The 21172-nt window shown below is 34.9% G+C and overlaps 3 protein-coding genes across 6 annotated transcripts; 2 read left to right on the top strand and 1 right to left on the bottom strand.

Annotated features, from left to right (window-relative positions):
• The first annotated feature begins 1539 nt into the window (after window positions 1-1539).
• On the top strand, window positions 1540-5502 carry LOC125860071 (uncharacterized). Of its 2 annotated transcripts, none has more exons than XM_049539967.1 (5): window positions 1540-1682; window positions 3101-3205; window positions 4340-4595; window positions 4673-4750; window positions 5060-5502. In XM_049539967.1, the coding sequence occupies exons 1-5, from the start codon at window positions 1641-1643 to the stop codon at window positions 5197-5199; spliced, it is 621 nt and encodes a 206-aa protein (XP_049395924.1). In that variant the 5' UTR covers window positions 1540-1640; the 3' UTR covers window positions 5200-5502. The 2 variants fall into 2 exon arrangements, with proteins under 2 accessions (XP_049395924.1, XP_049395925.1); XM_049539968.1 differs by having other exon boundaries at window positions 1553-1673.
• A 520-nt stretch (window positions 5503-6022) lies between these two features.
• Window positions 6023-11179, bottom strand: LOC125860436 (uncharacterized). 3 transcript variants are annotated; one of them, XR_007445854.1, is made up of 14 exons: window positions 10425-11179; window positions 10211-10263; window positions 9149-9269; window positions 8934-9044; window positions 8517-8654; window positions 7826-7894; window positions 7655-7696; window positions 7434-7502; window positions 6970-7041; window positions 6827-6880; window positions 6583-6724; window positions 6431-6493; window positions 6276-6348; window positions 6212-6233 (listed from the first exon to the last, which is right to left on the bottom strand). XR_007445854.1 is itself a non-coding variant. In XM_049540396.1 (13 exons), the coding sequence occupies exons 1-13, from the start codon at window positions 11130-11132 to the stop codon at window positions 6332-6334; spliced, it is 1659 nt and encodes a 552-aa protein (XP_049396353.1). In that variant the 5' UTR covers window positions 11133-11179; the 3' UTR covers window positions 6023-6331. The 3 variants fall into 3 exon arrangements, 2 of the variants coding, with proteins under 2 accessions (XP_049396353.1, XP_049396354.1); XM_049540396.1 differs by having other exon boundaries at window positions 6023-6348; XM_049540397.1 differs by having other exon boundaries at window positions 6023-6348; window positions 8934-9041.
• Window positions 11180-14312: 3133 nt separating this feature from the next.
• On the top strand, window positions 14313-20663 carry LOC125857565 (uncharacterized). Its single transcript, XM_049537167.1, has 6 exons — window positions 14313-14419; window positions 14685-16070; window positions 17384-18373; window positions 18953-19178; window positions 19696-19838; window positions 20117-20663. The coding sequence occupies exons 2-6, from the start codon at window positions 14685-14687 to the stop codon at window positions 20432-20434; spliced, it is 3063 nt and encodes a 1020-aa protein (XP_049393124.1). The 5' UTR covers window positions 14313-14419; the 3' UTR covers window positions 20435-20663.
• Window positions 20664-21172: the final 509 nt, after the last annotated feature.

Below are 21172 nucleotides of genomic sequence, written 5' to 3'. Positions count from 1 at the left end.
TAGGATTTTAACTCTCTTGTTCTGTGCTGCTTCCCTTGCGTTAATAATTCTTACTATGCTCCGTGGCAGCATCAAATCCGAATTCCGCGGTATCAAGAGCTATAGGTATGTGCTTGGTGCCGCAGATGGTGGAATTTTGTACTCATTGATTCAGCTGCCTTTCGCAATGCATCATGCAGTAAAAGAGAAGAGATTGATTAGAGGCAAATTTCTCCCAATGTTCGACTTCTACGGAGATAAGTTATTCCCTAAAAATTTGCTAAATTATTAATGTAGTTCTAATAATTTTGACAAATGAAGTGGTGAATGAAATGAATTATAATTGGCATATTGCAGGTAATAGCATTTTTGTTGGCAAGTGGTGTTGGTTTGGGATTTGGAGTGAGCTTTGAATTCAAGGATGTAAAAAAAGGAGAAACCGTAGAGAGGGGCTATATTACAAGTGGTCTGCTTCTGGCTGGATTTATAACTATGGCTATACTTACCATTCTTACTTCCATGAACCGCAAAGCAAGAGGCTTCTAGTTAGCTAGTGACTTTTTCCTCCCTTAACAAAAGATATTGATTTCGAGTTGTGGGTATGGAAAAACCTTTGGTAGGGGGGAGTGCTTCCCTTTAATGAGTCATATGCAGTGTATATTCAAATTAATCGGGCTTCAATGTGGATACTGAACACCGAATGAAAAATTAATTGTTTTTAATGGAAATGCTCTTTAGTGATTCAAAAGTTCGTATAAATCACTAATTCCTTCAACGTAACTATCATATACATAAGCGTATTTTACGTAAATTCACTCGTCTAACTAACTACCTAAATCACTTGTCTAGTTAAGAAGGGAGCTATACAATAATACAAACACTCGACTATTCTTACCATGACAATGAATCCATATAAGAGAGAAATTTAACCAACTAGTACTAGAACTAAAATCACAATCCTTAACATAAAAATATACAAATAAAACAAGGAAAAATTACAGAAATCTCACCTTTTAGTTTACTTATTACCATTATCCCCTATAAATTTTACAAATCTCCAAAATCCCTCATTTTCGCACATCAGATTAATGTATCAGCGCTTATATTATTGTATCTCGCGCATCAGATTAATGTATCAGAGCTATATAAGTGCTGATACATGTGCGAGATACAATAATATAAGCACTGATACATTAATCTAATGCGTGAGATACAATAATATAAGTGTTGATACATTAATCTGATGCGCGAGTACAATAATATAAGCGTTGATACACTAATCTGATGCGCGAAAATGAGGAATTTCTGTAATTATATACTTTTAAGGGATAAATTATAATTTTGCCTTAAAAATATGTGATTTCTGTAATTTGCCCATAAAACAAATTATTTCAATTTTTTATTATTATGTATACATTTTCCCCAAATTAACGGACTCTTGAATCGGCCCACCATAGAGATATTAGGCTCGGTCCGGATCAAGGCCCATTTCCCTGACCTAAATCAAAGGGTCGGATCTGATCCGGCCCGACGTATTCAGTCCGAATCGAACATCCAAGTCTGCCTATTTTCAGCAAAGGGCGAGAGTACTGTAATCATCGATCAATTACTCCATTGTCTGAGTTGCGATTACAAAGAGAGAGGCGTCTTCTCCGTTATCAATGGAATCCTCAGAGATAACTGAAGAGGAAGCGGTACCTAATGTGAGTTTTTTTTTCCATTTATCTCACTATATTTGAATTCGTTTATGATTACTTAATGATTAGCTATTAGGTCACTGCTCCTTACTGTTCTTGTTGTTAATATCTTCTACTTGATGGATTCTCCAATCTGAAATTACTCGAAAAACCCCCCACTCCCGATACTCACTTCCTCGGTTCCAATTTGTTTGTGTGATTTTGACTTGACACAGAATTTTAAGAAAGGAGAGAAGACTTTTGAATCATGAAAGATACATAGAATGTACCAAAATATTCAAACGTGCTACGTGAAAAGTTAAAATTAAACAGTCACTCAAAAAGGAAAGATTTTTTGAACGGGCTAAAAATGATTGTTTTTGAAATATATGAACATATTGAAACTGTGGGAATACTTCAATTTCCTCAGTGGGGCACTCAAAAAGAGTTGGTTATTTGATTGGGAATTTGGGATTTTTTTCATGATTGTTTTTAAGTTCTAATCTTTACTTCATTGAAGGATTTGCCGTTCCAGATACTGTTTGGTTCAGCTAGCTGTTGTAATTGTCTTCCTTGTTATTCCTGTCCCCTGCCAATGCTGTTTCATTGATATTCTTTATAATCGGAAGTGTTTATTTCCTTGTAACTCAGCTTATGGGTGCAAATAGAGGCGTATTCAGGATTTCGTAAGGATGGATGCATTATTACGAAAAGATGCATTTAAGATATAAATTTGATCGGTTTAACCTTTATGTTCTTAACACTAAACCTTTAAACTTTAAAAATTATAGGTCCAACATATATAATACTACTAGTTTTAAATTTTAATATACACATTTGATTTAATTATATAAAAATTATACCGTGCTAATTTTTTTTAGGAATTTTCAATGTTACACATTTGAAATTTTGAAAGATTAAAGCAAAAAAATAAAAGAAAAATTGATTAAAACGTCAAAAGTGCTACCGATAACCACTTGGAGGGGTGTTAGTAATAAAAATAAGATAGATATAATTAGATTTAAATTTTTATATTTGCTTAAAGAGGTGCACCAAATGTTCATCGTATTATTATATGTTACTTTTAATGTGGATTCACACCTCTATATTAATTTTTTTTAATAAATATAACGCTATTATATATAATCTAGAGAGGGGAGCATGGGTTCACGTGAACCCACGGAACCCCTCTAGATACGCCTCTGGGTGCAAAGTATAGAACAATCCCAAATCCCATAAAGGGGAAGTGTTGATGTTGTTTGACACCAGCGTATAACTAGCTAAACTATGAGGTATCTATATATGTGATGCTAATCAGTTGGGAATTGAGCTAAAATGTTGGAACGGTTCGGACTACTTTATTTGACTCATCTTGGTTTTGCTTAGCTAAACTTACCGGTTTGAAATTTTTATTTACCTCTCTATGTATGTATCTTTTTTTTCAGAGATCTCAGAAAATGGCAGGAACTGTAAACTGGGGCACTGCTACTGTAATTGGGGTATTTGCTGGCCTTTTTTATGGAGGTAGCAAGGAGGCTGCTGCTTCTGTTGTCAGTACTTCTTCCCTATGTAACTATTATGTTGTGTTTACTGATTTCCTGTTGTTGCATTTTTACTTAGGAAGATAACTTGGAGAGAGGAAATGCTAATTGTGAAGCTTTGGACAGTAGTAATGTTACATTGTCTAAATAGTAAATGGGAAATCAAACTACATATTTAGGAGCAGTGGCGGAGGGAGGATTTTCATCAAGGGGGTTCAAAATAAATTAATCACGTAAATAATATCCACAAATAAACGGGTCGAATAGGATATAAACAGGTCGGATTAAACGGTCGAATCAAGAAGAAACGGATTTTTTAATATTTGACTTTATAATTAGGAATTAAACTAATAAATCCTAAATTCCCAATCAGCGTTTTAATTTTTTGGAACTAAACATCATTTTCTGATTGCATTATTATTTATTTTAAAAAAATAAAACGCCTGAAATAAGCTGATAAAACAAAATGCCTCTGCAAAGATTCGAACACGCGACCTCGCGTGCAGTAGAGCAAATTCCTGAACCCCCAACGCCACTGAGCTACGCCTTTGGTGTATTTTCAGGGGGTTCAATAGTATATATATACACATATATTCAAAATTTAATCTTATATATATAGTGTAATTTTTCGACGAAGGGGGTTCGGATGAACCCCCTTCGTTGAACGTAGATCCGCCCCTGTTTAGGAGTACAAATAAATTTTGAATTGTTTTTCAAAAAACAACAGAAGAAAACTCATGGTTTTCTTGAATCTCCCAGAACTTATGACCATGTTAACCTTGTATATGTGGATCTTCTTCTACAATTACATCGAAAAGGGGACAAAAAGATTCTGTTACCTTTACAATTTTTTCGGAATGTATCATGACTCTATCTATTAATTAGAAGATCCATCCCCCGAGGTAACTAGACATGATAATTTTTAATCATTCAGCTCAAGCAAGAATAAAAAGAACTAAATGAATCCATACATCCACCTGTATAAGGTTGATTTCCTGCTGTGTTTTCCCGGAGGTCTGGAGGAAAGCTGCAATTAATAGGATTTCCCTAGTCCTCCCTTCCCAAAGGGAAGAGCGTGAAATTATTTTCTTTCTGCATGGATGGTTCCTCTAGTATTCATGGGACTTTCTCCTCTTTTAACAGAGCAAGGATGCTGAGGTGATGTTAAAGCTTGGGAGTACACCAGATAAGCGTGAACAGTATCGGCTCATGAGAGATGCTATGGAAAAAAGATTTATACGAGTCACTCGGGGCTCAATAGTTGGTGGAATACGCCTTGGAATGTTCACTGCTGCTTTTTATGGATTGCAGAATCTGCTTGCTGAAAAGCGTGGTGTGCATGATGTTTATAATGTTGTTGGAGCTGGTTCTGCTACAGCTGCAACATTTGGCCTAATTAGTAAGTGGCAGAGTTTGGGTATCAGAACCTCTATCAGATTATCTCCTCCGCCACTCACTGTTTGTTTATGATTCCAGTGCCAGGATCACTCCAATGGCGTGCGAGAAATGTGATGTTGGGTTCTGCTTTGGGTGCTGCAGTTTGCTTCCCTCTTGGTAATAGAATGTGACCTGCTTACTAATATTAATCCATTAAACTGCTCTTTACTTGCTCAAAGTTCTTAACCTTACAGTATTGTTAATGCTACTAAAACTTATAAATTAGTAAACGTCAGTTCATTGTAGGTGATTTAGCTTATCATCTCTGCTAAGTTTGCCTGGTTTCAAATCATGAGGATCTCAGGCACTTATGTATTCCTTAAGCATGAAGAATCATGTGAAGTAGGGACAAACCTGTGGGTGGCTGTGTTGTTTCTTTATTAAAAATAAACTTACAGCTTTACTAAAATAAATTTGTTCTATTAGGGTGGCTTCATTTGAAGCTTGTAGAGAAAGCCAATGAAGGGACAGGGACAACTGATGGCAATGAAGTGAAGGGTGGTGTAGGTGCTGCAATTGAGAGACTTGAAGGGCACTTGAACAAAGGTGATGTTAAATCCACATGAACCAGAATCTGATCTTTTCTTGACCTGTATGATGGGTGATATAACAAAAGAAGTTAATACTGGGGGCAGCAAGATGAAAAAAGAAAGAGGTCTGAAGTAGACATCTAGTATATTGTTCCCCCTTCCCCTGCTCTGTTTCCTGTCACGGAGCTGTAAAGCTCGCTAACTTGGCCTTCATGTTTTTCGTTCGGAGTGGAATCCTCTATGTATTACATTATAGGATCGTTTTGATAGTTTGTGCGCTTCATAGATACATGAAAAGAGTGTGGACCAACATTTTGACGTTACAAAAATAACCAAAAACATGGAAGAGGATGTGGTGCTTTATCAGGATCATCTCCCGCCCTTGTCAATATCATGGCAGAAATAGTTAATAACCAGACTATTTTTTGTTGTTGAGGATTACAGTTTGTTTATTTTTCATCTTCGCCCCGTCATCTTTGTCAATATTATGGTAGATATAGTTAATCAGTGGAGTATCTTTTGTCGAGAATTAAGGTGTGTTGATTTAGCATGGTGGTGACTTTTCTTTTTGGCCATTATTGGTGTATCTCCAGATTTATATGTGAGAAAGAATCTCAGTATGACGAGACTATCTGTACATTACTAGCGAGATGCTCAAATTTATATTTTACACTATCATTTTGAATGCTGAACTTTTGACGTCCAACAATTCAAACCAACACATATTTCTTTGGTTGGTTTATTGTGTGAAACGTTAAATATTTTACATTGTAAAAACTTATAGATGCCCAAGACAACCGAATTGCAATTAAAAAGAATACATTACAACGTAAAGAAGTCTCCTATCATGTGAAATATCACTCATTTTTCTCAACCAAATTGCTATCAAAAAAATACATTACATCGTAGTGAAGTTTCCTATCACGTGAAGCAACTCATTTTTCTCAACCAAATTGACCTGGTAATGACATTTACTTCCTGCAATGCCAAAGTAGCACAATAATGATGCCACAATGGTAATTATCATCGTCTCGTATGTGGATGTAGCCCTGAACAGCTCGCCACTCTGGCTGAGAAACGACACAGAATCCATTCAGTGCCGAAAATGTTACCGCTATTTGAGTGAGGGAGGCATGAGAGCTTCACTCCGGTTCAGTTTTGGTACACATTATGACTTATCATTACCTGTAAAACAATGGCACAAAATAATTCAGTTGTTTAAATTCAAGGGAAGACGTCAAAGGTAAGAATAAAAGAAACAACTTACCCTCAACACCATTAGTTAATGTATTTTCTGGAACCGGCTTTACTGTTCTTTTTGCTGACTCAGCTGCAAAAAACAATTACCCAACCATCAGTTTTTGTACAGTCAACCATGGAAAGTATCCTTGGGGCATATCTCATTACTAAAGAACTCACCTTTAAATTTCCTTTTCTTGTTCGCCCTCCTCCTTTTTCTCTCTGCTTGTGTCAACTCTGTTTCTTCTTTAACATCTCCTTTGCCAGTAAATACTTCCTCGGGAGCCAGCATAGCTGCATCAGAGACCGCCATAGGTGCAATCTACCGTACAACAAACAATATGAGCAAATATGGTTGAGCAACAATGAAGTTATGCAAGTTGATTTGATAATAAGAATTGTCTACTTATTCAGGTCAACTCACCTCTTCCATTGCAAGTGCAGGGACATTTGCTTGTATAGACATATCTTCTATCACCTAACCAAGTTGAGTCATGGAGAAGTAACATGAGACGAACCGTTTAGAGATGGGAAAATCACACCAAATGTACATTGTTATAGTCATACCGGTTTTGGAGTGAAGTGGAAATGAGACAGAGCATCCAACTTCAAGCACAGTTTCTTAAACAGCATAGTGGCCTGTATTGACATTCAAAATAGAGCATACTCAAAAAAGGTGCAATCAAGTAAAGCAATTAAGACCTGGTTCATCCCTTCCTTCCCTACTCCACACGCTACCTAAACTTTTGAAGTTAAAGAGAGTTCTTCCTCCCCTTTACATGCTGTAATTTGTTAGAAGTTTGTTAATGCAATTACCCAACAATTACATTCTATTAGATTGCTCATAATATTCAAACAGCAATAACATGTTCCAGTCTAGAGTTGTCATGTAAAAAAAAAATGCATCAAGTAGTCCGACATATGCATAAGACAGGTACGTAAATAAAAGGGGTCAATGACAAAGTTAAGAAGAATAAGAGCCACTCCTGCTTTAAAGTAGAGGGCTGGATTATAGGTGAGAGATTAAACACCTCTTTTTTCTGCTCATCTGAGAAGGATATTGCTGTTGACACAAGGCCAGTCTTCTGGACATATTCCTCCTGCAAAAAATATGTAATAAAGTGGCAAATAAGATAACGGATTTCCTTTAGAAAGTTCGTGAATGAAGAATATAGAGTACACATATTTACAGCAGTAGTTGCTGCCAAAAAGTATCAATCTCCTCGAGTAACATGAATACAGGAGCACTAACCTCATAAATTTCGCCAAGTCCCTTTTTGCTTTTATTGTCATCCTGCAAATTGAAGAATAAAAAAGAAACATCAAATCATAGCATCGTTAATAACAGCTATCCACTTGAGATCAGGATAGAATCCATTTAATTGGACAAGTATATATTTTTACATATAGAACCATTATTTACCAGTTCTTTTGTTTCTCGCGGTGCTCTGGATGGCAAGCTAGGACGCTTCTGAACATCATCAAATCGGCCCTATACATTACAAGCTGGGGTCAGTTGCTGGTTATACCTTGTTTCATGCCGACTCAAATGTTGGCTAGGGTGGCAGAGAAGAAAAGGAACAGATAGAGAAATAACAAAAGAACGAACACTGATATGATCATAACATCTGTAAGGAGATTCTTTTTGATAAAGTAAGCCATACAAGTGTAAGGAGCTTCTATAATTTCCATGTGCTTAACCCATGACAAAAAAAGAATCAGACCTGCACGTCGGGGGGGTGTTGAGAATATAACTAACTACATAAAAGTGTGTTCTCTCTAACAAGTCAAGCTTTTCGATGAGATATTCACACACTTCAACAAAATGTTACACTCTTTTCAAGGGCATTTTTCTAAAAGAGAGTCTAGCATTGTAGTTAAGCGCACATGCCTATCTCTACATGTGAACCAAATTCACCAAGAAATTACTAGCAAGCACTTCTCTAAAGAATAACTCCATTCCACTTCATCAAAAGAAAAAGAATACTTCCATTCCACATGAAGAATGCCCCAAATTCAGTAGCAAAGGAACAAACTTATTCTTAACATTTGCACGGTCTAAAGAAAAAAAGACTTAGATATTAGCAGCATAGCGGCAAAAGAAGAATATTCACCTCAATGATACGTTTCTGAATTATTTCTTCAAGTGTTGCAGTAACCTCTTCAGTGATTACAGGGGCAGGTCTCACATTGTGCTCAAAATCCAGATCAACTTCCAATGCACTATTCTTTGGCCTTCTTGCAGCAGTTACCTGCCAATAAAGATTATTAAAACATATAGAACCGAAGACGCCATGTGGTACATATAGCTAATACATGTTGATGAATGAGTGATAGGGAAACATAAAGGAAGAGGGAACAATTAGAAAGGAAAAGATTTATGAAGATAGTAAGTAGCATCTATAATGAGAGTACGGGGATAACCGAAATTCAGTTTTCATCTTGGATCTGGGCTTGTGTATTCATGAACGGGTGTTTCTTCCAAGAAAATGCTTAAAACAAGTAAGGGAATTATGAAAGAGAGATCTTACTTCTCCTTGCATAGTCCAGGACTTCTCTTCCAAGTTTGCTTTCTCCATATCCTCAATTGTAGATCGGAGTTTTTCAAGCTCTTTTTCATGGGTAGAAAGGCTTTGCTTCTTCTAAAACAGAAGAAGAAAATAAATTAGACAGAGGAAACATGTATAGATCACTTATTCATTCATCTTCATACACTTTACAACTGAAAGGACAGAAAGTATACTACCTGATTGTCATCATTATCATCAATCATGTCATCATCGGTTCCCATGTCATCTGATAGATCCGATGATTTAACAGTTTTCTTCTGTCCAGTACCCTTTTTCGAACCAAAAAAGTCCTCATATCTGTGTATCATCAAGAAAAGTTTGAGCAAATTAGAAGTGTCAATGTTTCAGGTAACATAGTTTAAAACCTCTGTCATGTATAATGTGATTGGCATTCCATGTGAGGGGTGAAAAATAGTGAAAGGAAACTGTCATGGCACAAGTGCAAGGTGTCTTACTATTAAGCTAAGAACAACAAATATGGAATGTGATTCTGCAAGGTTTCAGCCCATTTCGGAAAGTTAGTGCTTGGAGATACTTAAATAAAACTTTGAAAACTTAGTTAAATCACTAATCTAGTACTCCCTCCGTTTCACAAAGAATGGTCTAGTTTGACTTGGTACGGAGTTTAAGAAAATAAAGAAGACTTTTGAATCCTATGGTCCTAAATTAAAATTATGTTAAATGTACAAAATTGCCCTTTAATCTTGTGGCCTGAAACAAACCACGTGGAAAACTGAAATTAAAATGTTACCAAAAAAAGAAAGAGGTCATTCTTGAAACGGAGGGAGTACTAGTTAACTGTCACAATGACATAATATAGAATACAGTTGCCGGGGAGGCAGAAAGAACACCCTGCGGTATCTGCAAGGAAATTCTGACTACATAAAGACAATTTTTGAGCTTCACCACAGAGCCTAATCACATAGTATTATCCAGTCCTTCTCGGTTTAAGGCAATATGCAAAATGTCACTCAATCACCCTTCACAGCCAAATCTATTCTGCCTAATTGACATCAACGATACTACCTAATGGACAATCCTCAAGTCTTGAAAAACAACCAGAAGATTTTAAAGTGTCTTTTAGTCAAATGGACTGAGACGTGTTGGTTTTCTATCCCCTTGAGATCATTGAGCTAAGACCAACACTGCCAATTCTTCTCTACCTTTGGTAACTAATTCATGTTTTATTTGTCATATAACACTAAAAGGATTAATAAGTACATGGAGAAAAGACACACCTGGCAATTTCTGTACCTTCATCTTCATCATCTCCGAGGCCCATTAACCCAAGCTGCAAAAACAAGATACTGGTAAAAATGTATGCTTTATTAAAGAAGCGCAAATCTGCAGTCACCAATCTACTTGCAATCATGATTAACTTAGGCAAAATATCTCAACCACCAAACGACTAAACAAAGTCCGCCTTCATTTTCAAAATCAGTAAATTCTTACCTCGTCATCTTCCTCTTCGTCCTCCTTGTCGCCTTCTTCACCATCTTCTTCCTCTTCCTCCTCCTTTTTCTTGTTACTTCTTGTCTTCTTAGTCTTTCCCTTCAATCCATACTCCCTTGCTTCATCATACTCCATATACTCTTCCAACTCATCTATCTTGAAAAACTTATCTTCCACTCCCCCTACCCCACCATTCTCCTCCGCGTCTTCGCTCTTCTCACCATCATCACCCTCCTCTTCTTCATCTACCTCCTCCTCCTCCTCCTCCTCATCATCATCATCATCATCAGAATCATTCATATCTACATCTTTAAAGTCTTCACTTTCTCCATCCAATGCCAGTTCCTCTTTCTCCCTCTCTAAATTATTCTTTTTTCCACTGTTACCTGAACCTAAATTAAAACTCTTTGAAATTTCTTCCGGTTTCTTCTCAAATTGTCTGATTTGACGACCGAGGGATGTAAGTAAGGGCTCGGATTGAAGGTCAATTTGCTGCCATATTTGTTCGGCATCAAAACCATCTGTCAAGAGCTGAGCGAAGGGCGACTTCGGAGTGTAGGGTTTGAGAGAAGAGTATAGGTACTTACAAGCTAATCGAGCGGCTTCGGAGAGTTCCGGTGATGCTGAAAGATAAAGAGGTGGTTCAGTTGATTTAAGCCGCCGGAGGGCATTAACGCCGCCAGCATTTTCGTTGTCGTCGGTTGCCATAGAAGAGAATGATGGTGTGTTCTTCTTCCCAACAATTAGAGGTTGTAGGGTTTAAGAAAGGTTTTTGTTTATTTAACATGTTTTCTTTATATATTTTTGAGAAGAAAAAACAAAATAGTCCTTCATGTTTGGGATATGGATCAAAGTCGTCCCTATACTTTGACTTAAAAGCATTAATACTCCTTCAACTATAACCAAATTATTTTACTATGGTACTTCCTATATCCCTAATTACTGGTCCACTTTTTTTTTTTAATTGTTCTTAATTATTTGTCTATTTTGACAAATCTTCGAGAAAGGATAAATTTTTTTTCCTATTATACCCTTAATTAATTATTTAAAAAAGGTAGGACTTTTTGAAAATCGTAAATTTTAATTCATTCACTTTATAATTAATAGGGGTAAAATGGTAAACTCATTATATCAATCATTGTTTTCTTAATTAGTGTGTCAATTGACGAGGATATGTGTGCTTCTTGGAATTACATTATTAATAAGGAATATTTTAGTCATTTGAATATTTAAAAACAATCTTTCTCTTAATAATTTATATTTTTTTAGAAATTACGGAAAAATGTACAAATCACAATAATTAATACTATAAAAAAAATTTAAAAAAATTATGGTCAAATTTAAATTTGATTGACCCTTCAAATTTTTTATTTGTCGCATAAATTGAGGCATATGAAGTAATATATATTATTTGAAATGACTAAAAAGTATTATAAACCACAATAATTGACAACTTAAAAATACATATAAAAAATATTTAAAAGACATAAAATATTTTTATTGGCTCTCAAAATTCTATAGGTGCCATGTGACATAAGCAGTTACATATATTATCTGAAATTATGTAAAAGAAAAATACTATAGGGCACACTAATTAACTTAAACTATTTACGAATTATAAAAAAATTATTTGACTCTCAAAATTTCATTTTTATCACATAAATTGAGATGAGGACATGCGTGTTTCTTGGAATTACATTACTATTAAGGGACATTTTGGTCATTTAAATGTTTAAAAACAATCTATAATAATTTATACTTTTAGAAATTACGGGAAAAAAGTATAAATCACAATAATTAATTCTATAAAAATACACATAAAAAAATTATGGTCAAATTAAAATGTGATTGTCTTTCCAAATTTTATTTGCGTCACATAAATTAGGATAAATGAAGTAATATATATTATTTGAAATAACTAAAAGTACTATAGACCACAATGATTAACAACTTAAAAATTTTAAAAACATAAAATATTTGAAAAATTCTTGAAATTTTATAGGTGCCACATAAGTTGGGATAAAAGGAGATACATATATTATCTGAAAATTAAGTACAAAAATTCTATAAATCAGAATCATTAACTTAAAAATATTTACAAATTATTAAAAAAAAAAATAGATGAACTCTCAAAATTTCATTTATATCACAAAAATTATGATAGCGATAATAATATATATCGGGTCCGTGCTGACCCGGGCTCCATCGTCTAGTATAATGAAACAAATCTACAAGAATCTGTCATGTGAATATTTTACGACAAGAATAAAATAAAAAGCTATCAAAAAATTTAATTATAGTTCACCCATTTTTTAATTAATCATAAAAAACAAAAAAAAAAAAGAATTGTTGTTTGCCTAATAATGAGAGAACCCTTAAATTATTTTATTTATTATTTATATTTAGAGAAAATGGATATTAACGGCGTAAGAGATGGTCTGCCTATTTTTTTTTTAAAAAAAAAGATCTATTTTGATGTATGTTTTCAGAGAGGTTCGATTTTGATACATTGTATCAAAAAAAAAATTGTTTTGACGCCAAACTCAAGAATAATTAGTTACAATTATGATTGACTCGTATTTTTTTTACAAAATTAGACATATTTAAAAGTTTATAATCACAAATATTTTACTATATAAGAAGAGAGAATAACTACTATATAAGAAGTCAACATGTGTTCCAATAAGAAGAGAGAATAATCAATATATTTATAAAAAGAAATGACATGTAAAATGAAATGGAGAGAGTATTAGTTTTTGAAAATAGAAAAGGACAAAACACATATAAAATTAAAAGACATATAAAAAAAAGTTGGTTTAACTCTCAAACATAAAAAGTAACATATGTTATTAAAAACTTTAATAAAAAGTACTATAATTTACAATAAATAATAACTTAAAATATCTACAAGACAACAAAAAAAAGACTAATTTTTGTACTGCTTGTGTCACATAAATTAGGATTCGGATGATTTTAAAATTTTAATTTTCGTTATACATTATAAAATAGCCAAAAAATTGAATGGTATAATTTTTTAAAAAATAACCGAATGAATAGTCCTATTGATAACCCTAATGTTACTTCTCCTCTATTTATTTTTACTTAAATTTAGAAAGATATGCTTCATTTCTACCCTCAATCTTATCGCTACATTTATTTGCTATTTAAAATTGAAATTAAAAAAACAAATGACAAATAAGTTTCTATATTAGCTCACTTATGAGCAAAATATATTATAACAATCTTTACTAATTTTATAACAATACATAAACTATACTCCTTCTGTCCCATATTAGATGGGCAATTCCAACTTTACACGGTGATTAAGAAATCATTAATACATTGGAAGACTTCACCACTTTGCCCTTTGTTTATATCAATGCACATTGAAATGAGTTACAAAAAATACACATACAATATAGGAATGGTCATATTAATTGTAGGGGTAAAATGGAAAAAAATTAATTAATTCTATCCTAATTTAATAAGTGCTCAAATAATATGAACTTTTTTTTTAGTAAGATTCTCATCTAATATGGGACGGAGAGAGTAACACTTTCTTTACTAGTTTATTTATAAAAGAAAAATATAAATATGTGACTTTTCAATATAGTACCTTAGAATATTTCGATATCTTGTTTATGAATTATGATTTACTCATATAATAAGATTGTATAAAAAGTAAAAAGAAAATATAATAAAAAAATACAACTTAAAAATCCAAATTATATATCTAAATAAATTTCAACTAAATATCAATTTAATTTTATATCACCATTTTTATCCAAATTACATATCTAAACAAATTTGAACTTCATATCAATTTCAGATTATAACCCTTATATAGAGATTTGACTGTCACATCATTTTTATTTTATTTCCTTTTTTATTGATCAACTGTAATAAGATATACATTTTTATACAAGGAGCCAAGAGGGACTTGAGAGTTGCATCTTCATTTCTCTCTTTCATGCTCTGGTGAGTTGATCATCAAGGTCAGTTTTTTCTCCCTCCATCACTTAATTTCAACTGCTACTTATCGGAAAGATTAATTAAATTCAACGCCGGCAGGCGGCAGCTATATAAAAATAAAAATAAAATGGTATCTTGTATGCCCTAGATGTGAATTGAAACCAGTAAATTCGTTATTCATTGTATTGATTTTGGATGAAAATGTTTAGTTTTCCCCTGAATTTGATGGGATTTCGTTTGATTCAGTGTATAATTTGTTTATGAGTTTTCTTGAATTGTTGTAATCAGATGAAAATAGGAGAGGGGACAGAGAAGAAGTTATCTTCTATGGTCACCTCTCCTTGTGATCCACTGGGCGATGAGTTATTGCAAGGCCAGTGGTCCAGGGAAGAGACGGATCACAAGGGTATTGAAAAGGGATTAGATTTATATGGAAGCATGGATGAGAGTGAATTTATAGACAGTATGGATATGGGAGGGGAGTGGATTGGGAAGGTTAGTCAACTGCAAAATACGAGTGAAACTTGCGATAAATTATTTGTATCAGCAAATTCTTGTGAATCTGCAGAATATAAGAATAGTGAACTAGTTGGGAAAGAAATTGAAAGCTTTGGGACTAGTGGTGGTTCATTGGAAATCAGATATATGGGAAGTGATGATGGTTTGGAGCTGCTTAGAGATTTTAAAACCATGGGAGGGAGTTTGGAAGGATCAGGCTTGCAATCTGGTGTAGAAATCGGTGGAGGTGAGTTTGTAAGATGTTCCGATGAATGTGAGACGTCATCAAAATACGAGCATTCAGATGGCGAGGACTCAATGTTTGGAGGAAGCACTAATGATGAGGAGAACATTAATTCTTATTATGGAAGAGAGTTACAACGTTCTCTTGAAGAAAATAACAAGGATAAAAATAAGTTGGTTATGGGTTCGGCAATAGCCTTTGGTTCGGATGATTGGAACGATTTCATGCAGGAAAATGGAGAATTTACTCTCTCTTCAATGGTGCTTGAAGAACTTCAGCCTGAAAACCAGCCTACTACTAGAAGTGAAAATGAATGTTTGAATATTGCTACAACTGGTGTTATTGAGTATTCTAGTGTAGGTTTAGCAACGCCTAAAGAAGAGGACCTTTCAAGTAATCACGACCAAGGTGGTGATAATTTAATCAACTACCTTACTACCTGTTCCGTGGACCCGTTGAGTCTTTTGAACCATGGCAAACCTGATCATGTTGAAGATGAGAATGCCGTGCTTATTACAAACACCCAAATTCAACAGATAAATGAATCGGCAAAGTTCCTTGAGCAGTCTTGTGCTTTCAAATTGTTTAATCAGGACAAAAGTCCCCAAACACAAATAGATGAAGTTCCTATCAAAGAGGATCTAAAAATTGAAGGCGGTGAAGGTGCCTATGATGAGAAATTAATTCATATCCATGATGATCTTGTTTCCGGAGAAGTGGAGCTAAAACACAGAAGCTTATTATTGGACCCTTTATCTCATCCTGATCAAAACGAATATCATTCATCTACAGAACCTTCCAAAAATGTAAAGTTAGAACTATCTGCAGACCAAAGTTCATCTACATCATTAGCATCAGTGACTAATGATAATGCAAATGCTAAAAGTACCTCCCTTTCAGTTGATAGCTCTGAATATCATCTTGCATCTAAGGTAAAGTATTGACAAATATATATAAGGATATCGCAACCTTATATATTTTAGATGTTCTTGGTGAAGTTTACAAATATGTACCATGTTTTCCGTCAAACAGATAAAAATTGGCATCTTTTGCTTGTTTTGCTTTTGCTGATCTCCTAGCTCCTTGAACTGTGAAATTTAATTGGTGGCCTATATTACTACAGTAACTAAGCATAGTCGCTTTACATTGATTTGTACTTATTACATATAGCTATCTGCTAGGTAAAGGGCTTTTACCTGATTTTATCTTCAGCGATGAGCTGGCTGAAGCATGCCACAAAATGTGAAAAATACTTCTTGAGGTTCTTCCATTGGAAATCCAAAATCTGAAATCATAAGGGTGAATTTGCAAGCATGGGAAATTATTTTGTTTCTCTAAGAGTGACTCCTTACATACAACCTCTCTTCTTTCACCACATGAAGTAATTATTTGATTAAACAAATTGACTTCTCTATCTGAAATCGATGCTTATTTAACACATTGTTTTGGGTAGTTTATTTGTCAGGAGGTGTATCAATTAAACCTCCAACTTTGCCAGTGACTAGAAAATGGTGGATAGTATATAATTTCCCGATCTTTGCTTATGTATAAGGAGCCAAATACAGAAGATAAATAAATGTTCTTGTAATCCTACATTTACAAATCTGCAAACACTGCGACATGTTTTTGTAAATCTTGTTCAATGTATGAAAAAGATCTGTCTGCATGTTCGATGGAACACGTGAGTTGAATGTCTTAGATCTTAAGTATTGATTATTAAGAACTGATAAAGATTGGATTCGTGAAATTGTAGCTACTTGAAAGAAAAGCTTGTTTAGATAAAGAAGAAGACTTTAGCGTCATAAATGATAAAGTGCTTATTTATATGCTGTGGAGTCGAAAAAAGAACTTTTGATACTTTGACTTACTATTAATGTTGGAGTTCCTTTATGTTAGAACTCCTCGAGGGTCCACTTATTTTCACAAGCATTGTCCCTCTTGGAACATATACTGATTCTTTCCCGAGTGCAATCAGCAATGATTTCCAGTGACTTCTGCTGTTGTGCTTATGGACCTTCTGTTTGGATAGCCAGGGTCCTTTGGCTTATTCTTATGTGGTATGCAGATCGAAAGAAGACATATATCGTTTATGCATAATTTTCTGAATGGTGGTTATTGCTGACAGTACATATTGCTTTCATGTTGGTCAATTTTTGTAACTTACTTTGGTGTTAATGAATCTTTCCCCAGTTCTACGTACAAGGTTCCTTCTTTTGATGCTTTGTACTTTCTCTTCCTTCTGCAGACACAGAATCTTGAGTTAAATGGATCATGTGATGAGCTTGTTCATGATATGGAAGAGATATTACTTGAATCTGGTGAATCTCTTGGATTCAGTTTTGGTAACAAGATTTATCAATCATATATACCACTTCCTTCAAGAGATGGCGGTTCTACAGCTTCTACTTCTGGTACTGATGATGCTTATGCTGCAATCCAAAACCCTCTGAAATTTGACAGGGTGGAGGTCATTGATACAATACAGAAGATAGGGGATGTTTCACTTAGTGAGAGATTAGTTGGAGTAAGAGAATATACTGCATACAGGATAAGAGTGTGGAGTGGCAAAGATAATTGGGAGGTTGAAAAAAGGTATCGTGAATTTTCTGCTCTCTATTGGCGGTTGAAAAAGTTATTCGCAGATCAGGGAAGGATTCTTCCTCCTGTCTGGTCCTCTGTTGAACAAGAGTCACGGAAGGTTTTCAGAAGTGCTTCTCCAAAAGTTGTTGCTGATCGAAGTGTTCTTATTCAAGAGTGTTTAAATTCCCTTCCCCAGTCAAGGTTTCCTACAGGTGCCCTCAATGTTGTAGTGTGTTTCTTATCTCTGTCTAAGGATCTTCCAGATTCTCCAACTTATGATACAAATGCACTTCAGTCTCCGTCTACTTTAAGAAGCAGAAGCAGAGGGAATGTTTCCAGCTTGGGGAAGACTATTTCCCTCATTGTTAATAAACGGCCTTATAAATCGAATAAACAGTTACTAGATGAACAACATTATTCTTGTGCTGGTTGCTACAAAAATTTTGATGATGGGAAGACTCGAATACAGGAACTTGCGCAGACTATGGGGTGGGGAAAACCTCGTTTCTGTGAATATAGTGGTCAGCTGTATTGCTCGTCATGCCATACAAATGATACGGCTGTCTTGCCTGCAAGGATTCTGCATCTTTGGGACTTTAATCAATACCCAGTTTCTCAGATGGCTAAATCTTATCTGGACTCTATCCATGACCAGGTAATGAGAAAATTTCCAATCAAATTTAACTAAATCTCTGTTTCTTACCATTCCTTTTGACTGAACAGGCATGCATTATGTATCTTTGTATATCTATATATAATTAAGCAATTTAATGACACTTGGTCTTGTTTCCTCATCTTGCATACCAAATATCTTTCTACAATCCAAAAGGTTGCAACCAAGGGTGTAAGTAGTCAATGAAAGTGGGGATAAAGGCCCTGGAGACTAGGGATTAATCCTAGCAGAGACAAAAAAAGCAAAGAACTTGGTTAATTTTGCTCATCTACCTAAACTTTTAAAGTTACATGATACGTAGATAGTAGGTACCCGGTGGATTAGTCAAGGTGTGCAATGGCACCGGAAAAGATAAATAACTACGCTTTGACAGGGTTAGTAATACATATGACCTGCTGCCGTCATTGGGAGAATTGGCATTAAGCCCCAGCTGTGGAAATGCTCACGTTTTCTTGCCTCCCCCCTGGGCTGCAGCCTCCTGTATTCTTACTTCTGGCTCCTTTTCACTATGAGAACATGAAATAACTGTAGGACTTATGTTTCATTCTTCTGATCTTGCAGCCAATGCTTTGTGTCAGTGCAGTCAATCCTTTTCTGTTCTCAAAGGTCCCAGCTCTGCAGCATGTCACAAATATCAGAAAAAGGATAGGAACTATGCTTCCATTTGTTCGCTGCTCCTTCCAAAGATCCATCTACAGGGGAGTTGGATCTAGAAGATATCTTCTTGAAAGCAATGACTTTTTTTCTCTTAGGGATCTCATAGATCTATCCAAGGGAATCTTTGCAGGTTAGCCTGCAAAACGAAATTTATACTCATGATGCTTGGACACATGTGTTTTGTTGTTAAAGTCCCAGAAGATCTTGTCTTTGCTAGTGATTTGTTTTTACTTCTATCTTTCTTTTCCATTTTATTTTTGTTGAAGATTATGAGTGAGCACTATTGCTAGCTCTTGGTTGATTTTATTTGATATTTTATAGTTATACACTAGCTTAACCTCCAATCGCTCAAGTTGCCATAGAATTGTTCCTAAACTGCACCCTTTTCTTTATTTTGTCCCCACTCCTCTCTCCCTCTAAATCATAGCAGAGCCTGAAAGTACTATTAATCCCTTCTAATTTACATTTACTGTTGCTTTCCAATGAATATATGAATGTTACTTCCTGCTTGTCAGAACATAGAAAAGAGAATTAGGAGAAATCAGGGAAAGGATGTTTCTTTAATAGTTCTGACCTGTTTTCCATGTGGCAACATTATTGAGAAAACTGACTTGTTTTGTTCCTATGCTATATGACTTCAAATGCAGCTTTACCAGTTATGGTCGAGACTATATCAAGAAAAATTCTGGAGCATATAGCTGAGCAGTGCCTTATATGTTGTGATGTGGGTATACCCTGCAATGCTCGGCAAGTCTGTGATGACCCCTCTTCTCTCATTTTCCCTTTCCAGGTTGGCAGGGTTTATCTTGTTTCATTTACTGATATTTGTTTCTTATTAACATACTGTTTGGGAAGTTGAAGTTAATTAATCAGACTTTTCAACCATTCAATGCACTGCATGTTCCAAAAGAATTTAGCTCAAATTCTAATAGTTTGACTTTTTTTAATAAAGGTGAATAATTTTATTGACCTAAATGTTGTGACTTAAACTGATGTAATTGTCCACTTCCAATATTTACTTGCATAAGAAATGCCAGACCTTCAAAGATGTAGTTTGTCCTTCAACAGGAAGAAGAAATTGAAAGATGCAAGTCTTGTCAATCAGTTTTTCACAAGCATTGCTTTAGGAGGACATCAAGTTGCCCTTGTGGTACTCAATTTAAACCGGAGCTAGAGGGAAATACAAGTAGGGGCAACCAGAGTGAGAGCAGTGTGGGGAATCTCTCCTTGGCCTTGCCAGGAAAGAAGGCAGACCTCAGTAAGGGGCTTTTTTCTAGAGTATTCTCGAAGGTAAGATCACTGAAGTCTAGCGAGGGTGGAGAACAGCGGCCTGAAGATAAGAGTACTGCTATTGTAATGGGCCCATTGCCTCTGACCAACCTCTGAATATCTGTACATATATTCGTCCTTGTATTTTGCGTTGCAAGAAAATCATGTGAATTGAAGCTTGTGCTTTAGCTGAGATCTGTAAGAGTTGCCTATTCTTTCTCTGTTTGCGTCTCTCCATCTTATTTGGTCCTTTTGTATTTTCCTTCATTTGACTTGTATTCTTTTGTAACAATTTTCAGAAACAAGGGTGATTTTTTCTTCTCTCCATGATCATTTTCTTCTATTATAGCCAAAACTTCTGATCTAATTATACTTTTTGTGAAGTTCAAGAAGCTCAGCTAACTCAGCATTCTTTGGTTTTGCCTATACATCACGACATAACTTTAGTTTGTATGAATTTGAAGAGTGCTACTTATCCTACTTATGATGGTCTTTACTGTATGCACTATGCAGTGAGGAATTTGTTCTATCTTTTGTCTATGCCTTTTGTTTTGGCTTTGACGTTGGAGTAGTTGGTGTCTGCATATTCATGATAACACAGAGTACAACCAGGGAAATGAGCAAGAACTTAACTTAGGTACACTGGAAGTGTGTATTTACATTTTACACCATCGATATACTTGTAACCTGCTTTATTTATTAGGTTTACTAATTTCACTTTTATGGGGCATGAAAAAGAGTTATCTGATGCTTTCTTTTGGTGTTTCTCATAAAATGGAAAAAGTTATATTAGCAACATTCCACACCTTTAATCAGTTCAGTTTTGACTGAAAATGCTTTTTGTTTCCCAACATT

This window comes from Solanum stenotomum, chromosome 3 (assembly GCF_019186545.1).
Source record: "Solanum stenotomum isolate F172 chromosome 3, ASM1918654v1, whole genome shotgun sequence".
Taxonomy (NCBI): domain Eukaryota; kingdom Viridiplantae; phylum Streptophyta; class Magnoliopsida; order Solanales; family Solanaceae; genus Solanum; species Solanum stenotomum.
Note: the sequence above shows the minus strand (reverse complement) of the source record. Positions and strands in the feature narration are given on the sequence as shown.

Bases quoted from the DNA above. Each gene is read 5' to 3' on its own strand.
- LOC125857565 (XM_049537167.1), top strand. From the start codon at position 14,685: ATGAAAATAGGAGAGGGGACAGAGAAGAAGTTATCTTCTATGGTCACC. The intron at 16,071-17,383 runs GTAAAGTATTGA...TTCCTTCTGCAG, and splicing joins AATATCATCTTGCATCTAAG to ACACAGAATCTTGAGTTAAA. The intron at 18,374-18,952 runs GTAATGAGAAAA...CTGATCTTGCAG, and splicing joins TGGACTCTATCCATGACCAG to CCAATGCTTTGTGTCAGTGC.
- LOC125860071 (XM_049539967.1), top strand. From the start codon at position 1,641: ATGGAATCCTCAGAGATAACTGAAGAGGAAGCGGTACCTAAT. The intron at 1,683-3,100 runs GTGAGTTTTTTT...CTTTTTTTTCAG, and splicing joins AAGAGGAAGCGGTACCTAAT to AGATCTCAGAAAATGGCAGG. The intron at 3,206-4,339 runs GTCAGTACTTCT...CTCTTTTAACAG, and splicing joins AGGAGGCTGCTGCTTCTGTT to AGCAAGGATGCTGAGGTGAT.
- LOC125860436 (XM_049540396.1), bottom strand. From the start codon at position 11,132: ATGGCAACCGACGACAACGAAAATGCTGGCGGCGTTAATGCCCTCCGG. The intron at 7,697-7,825 runs GTAAATAATGGT...TTCAATTTGCAG, and splicing joins CGCGAGAAACAAAAGAACTG to GATGACAATAAAAGCAAAAA. The intron at 6,725-6,826 runs GTGAGTTGACCT...GTTGTACGGTAG, and splicing joins CTGCACTTGCAATGGAAGAG to ATTGCACCTATGGCGGTCTC.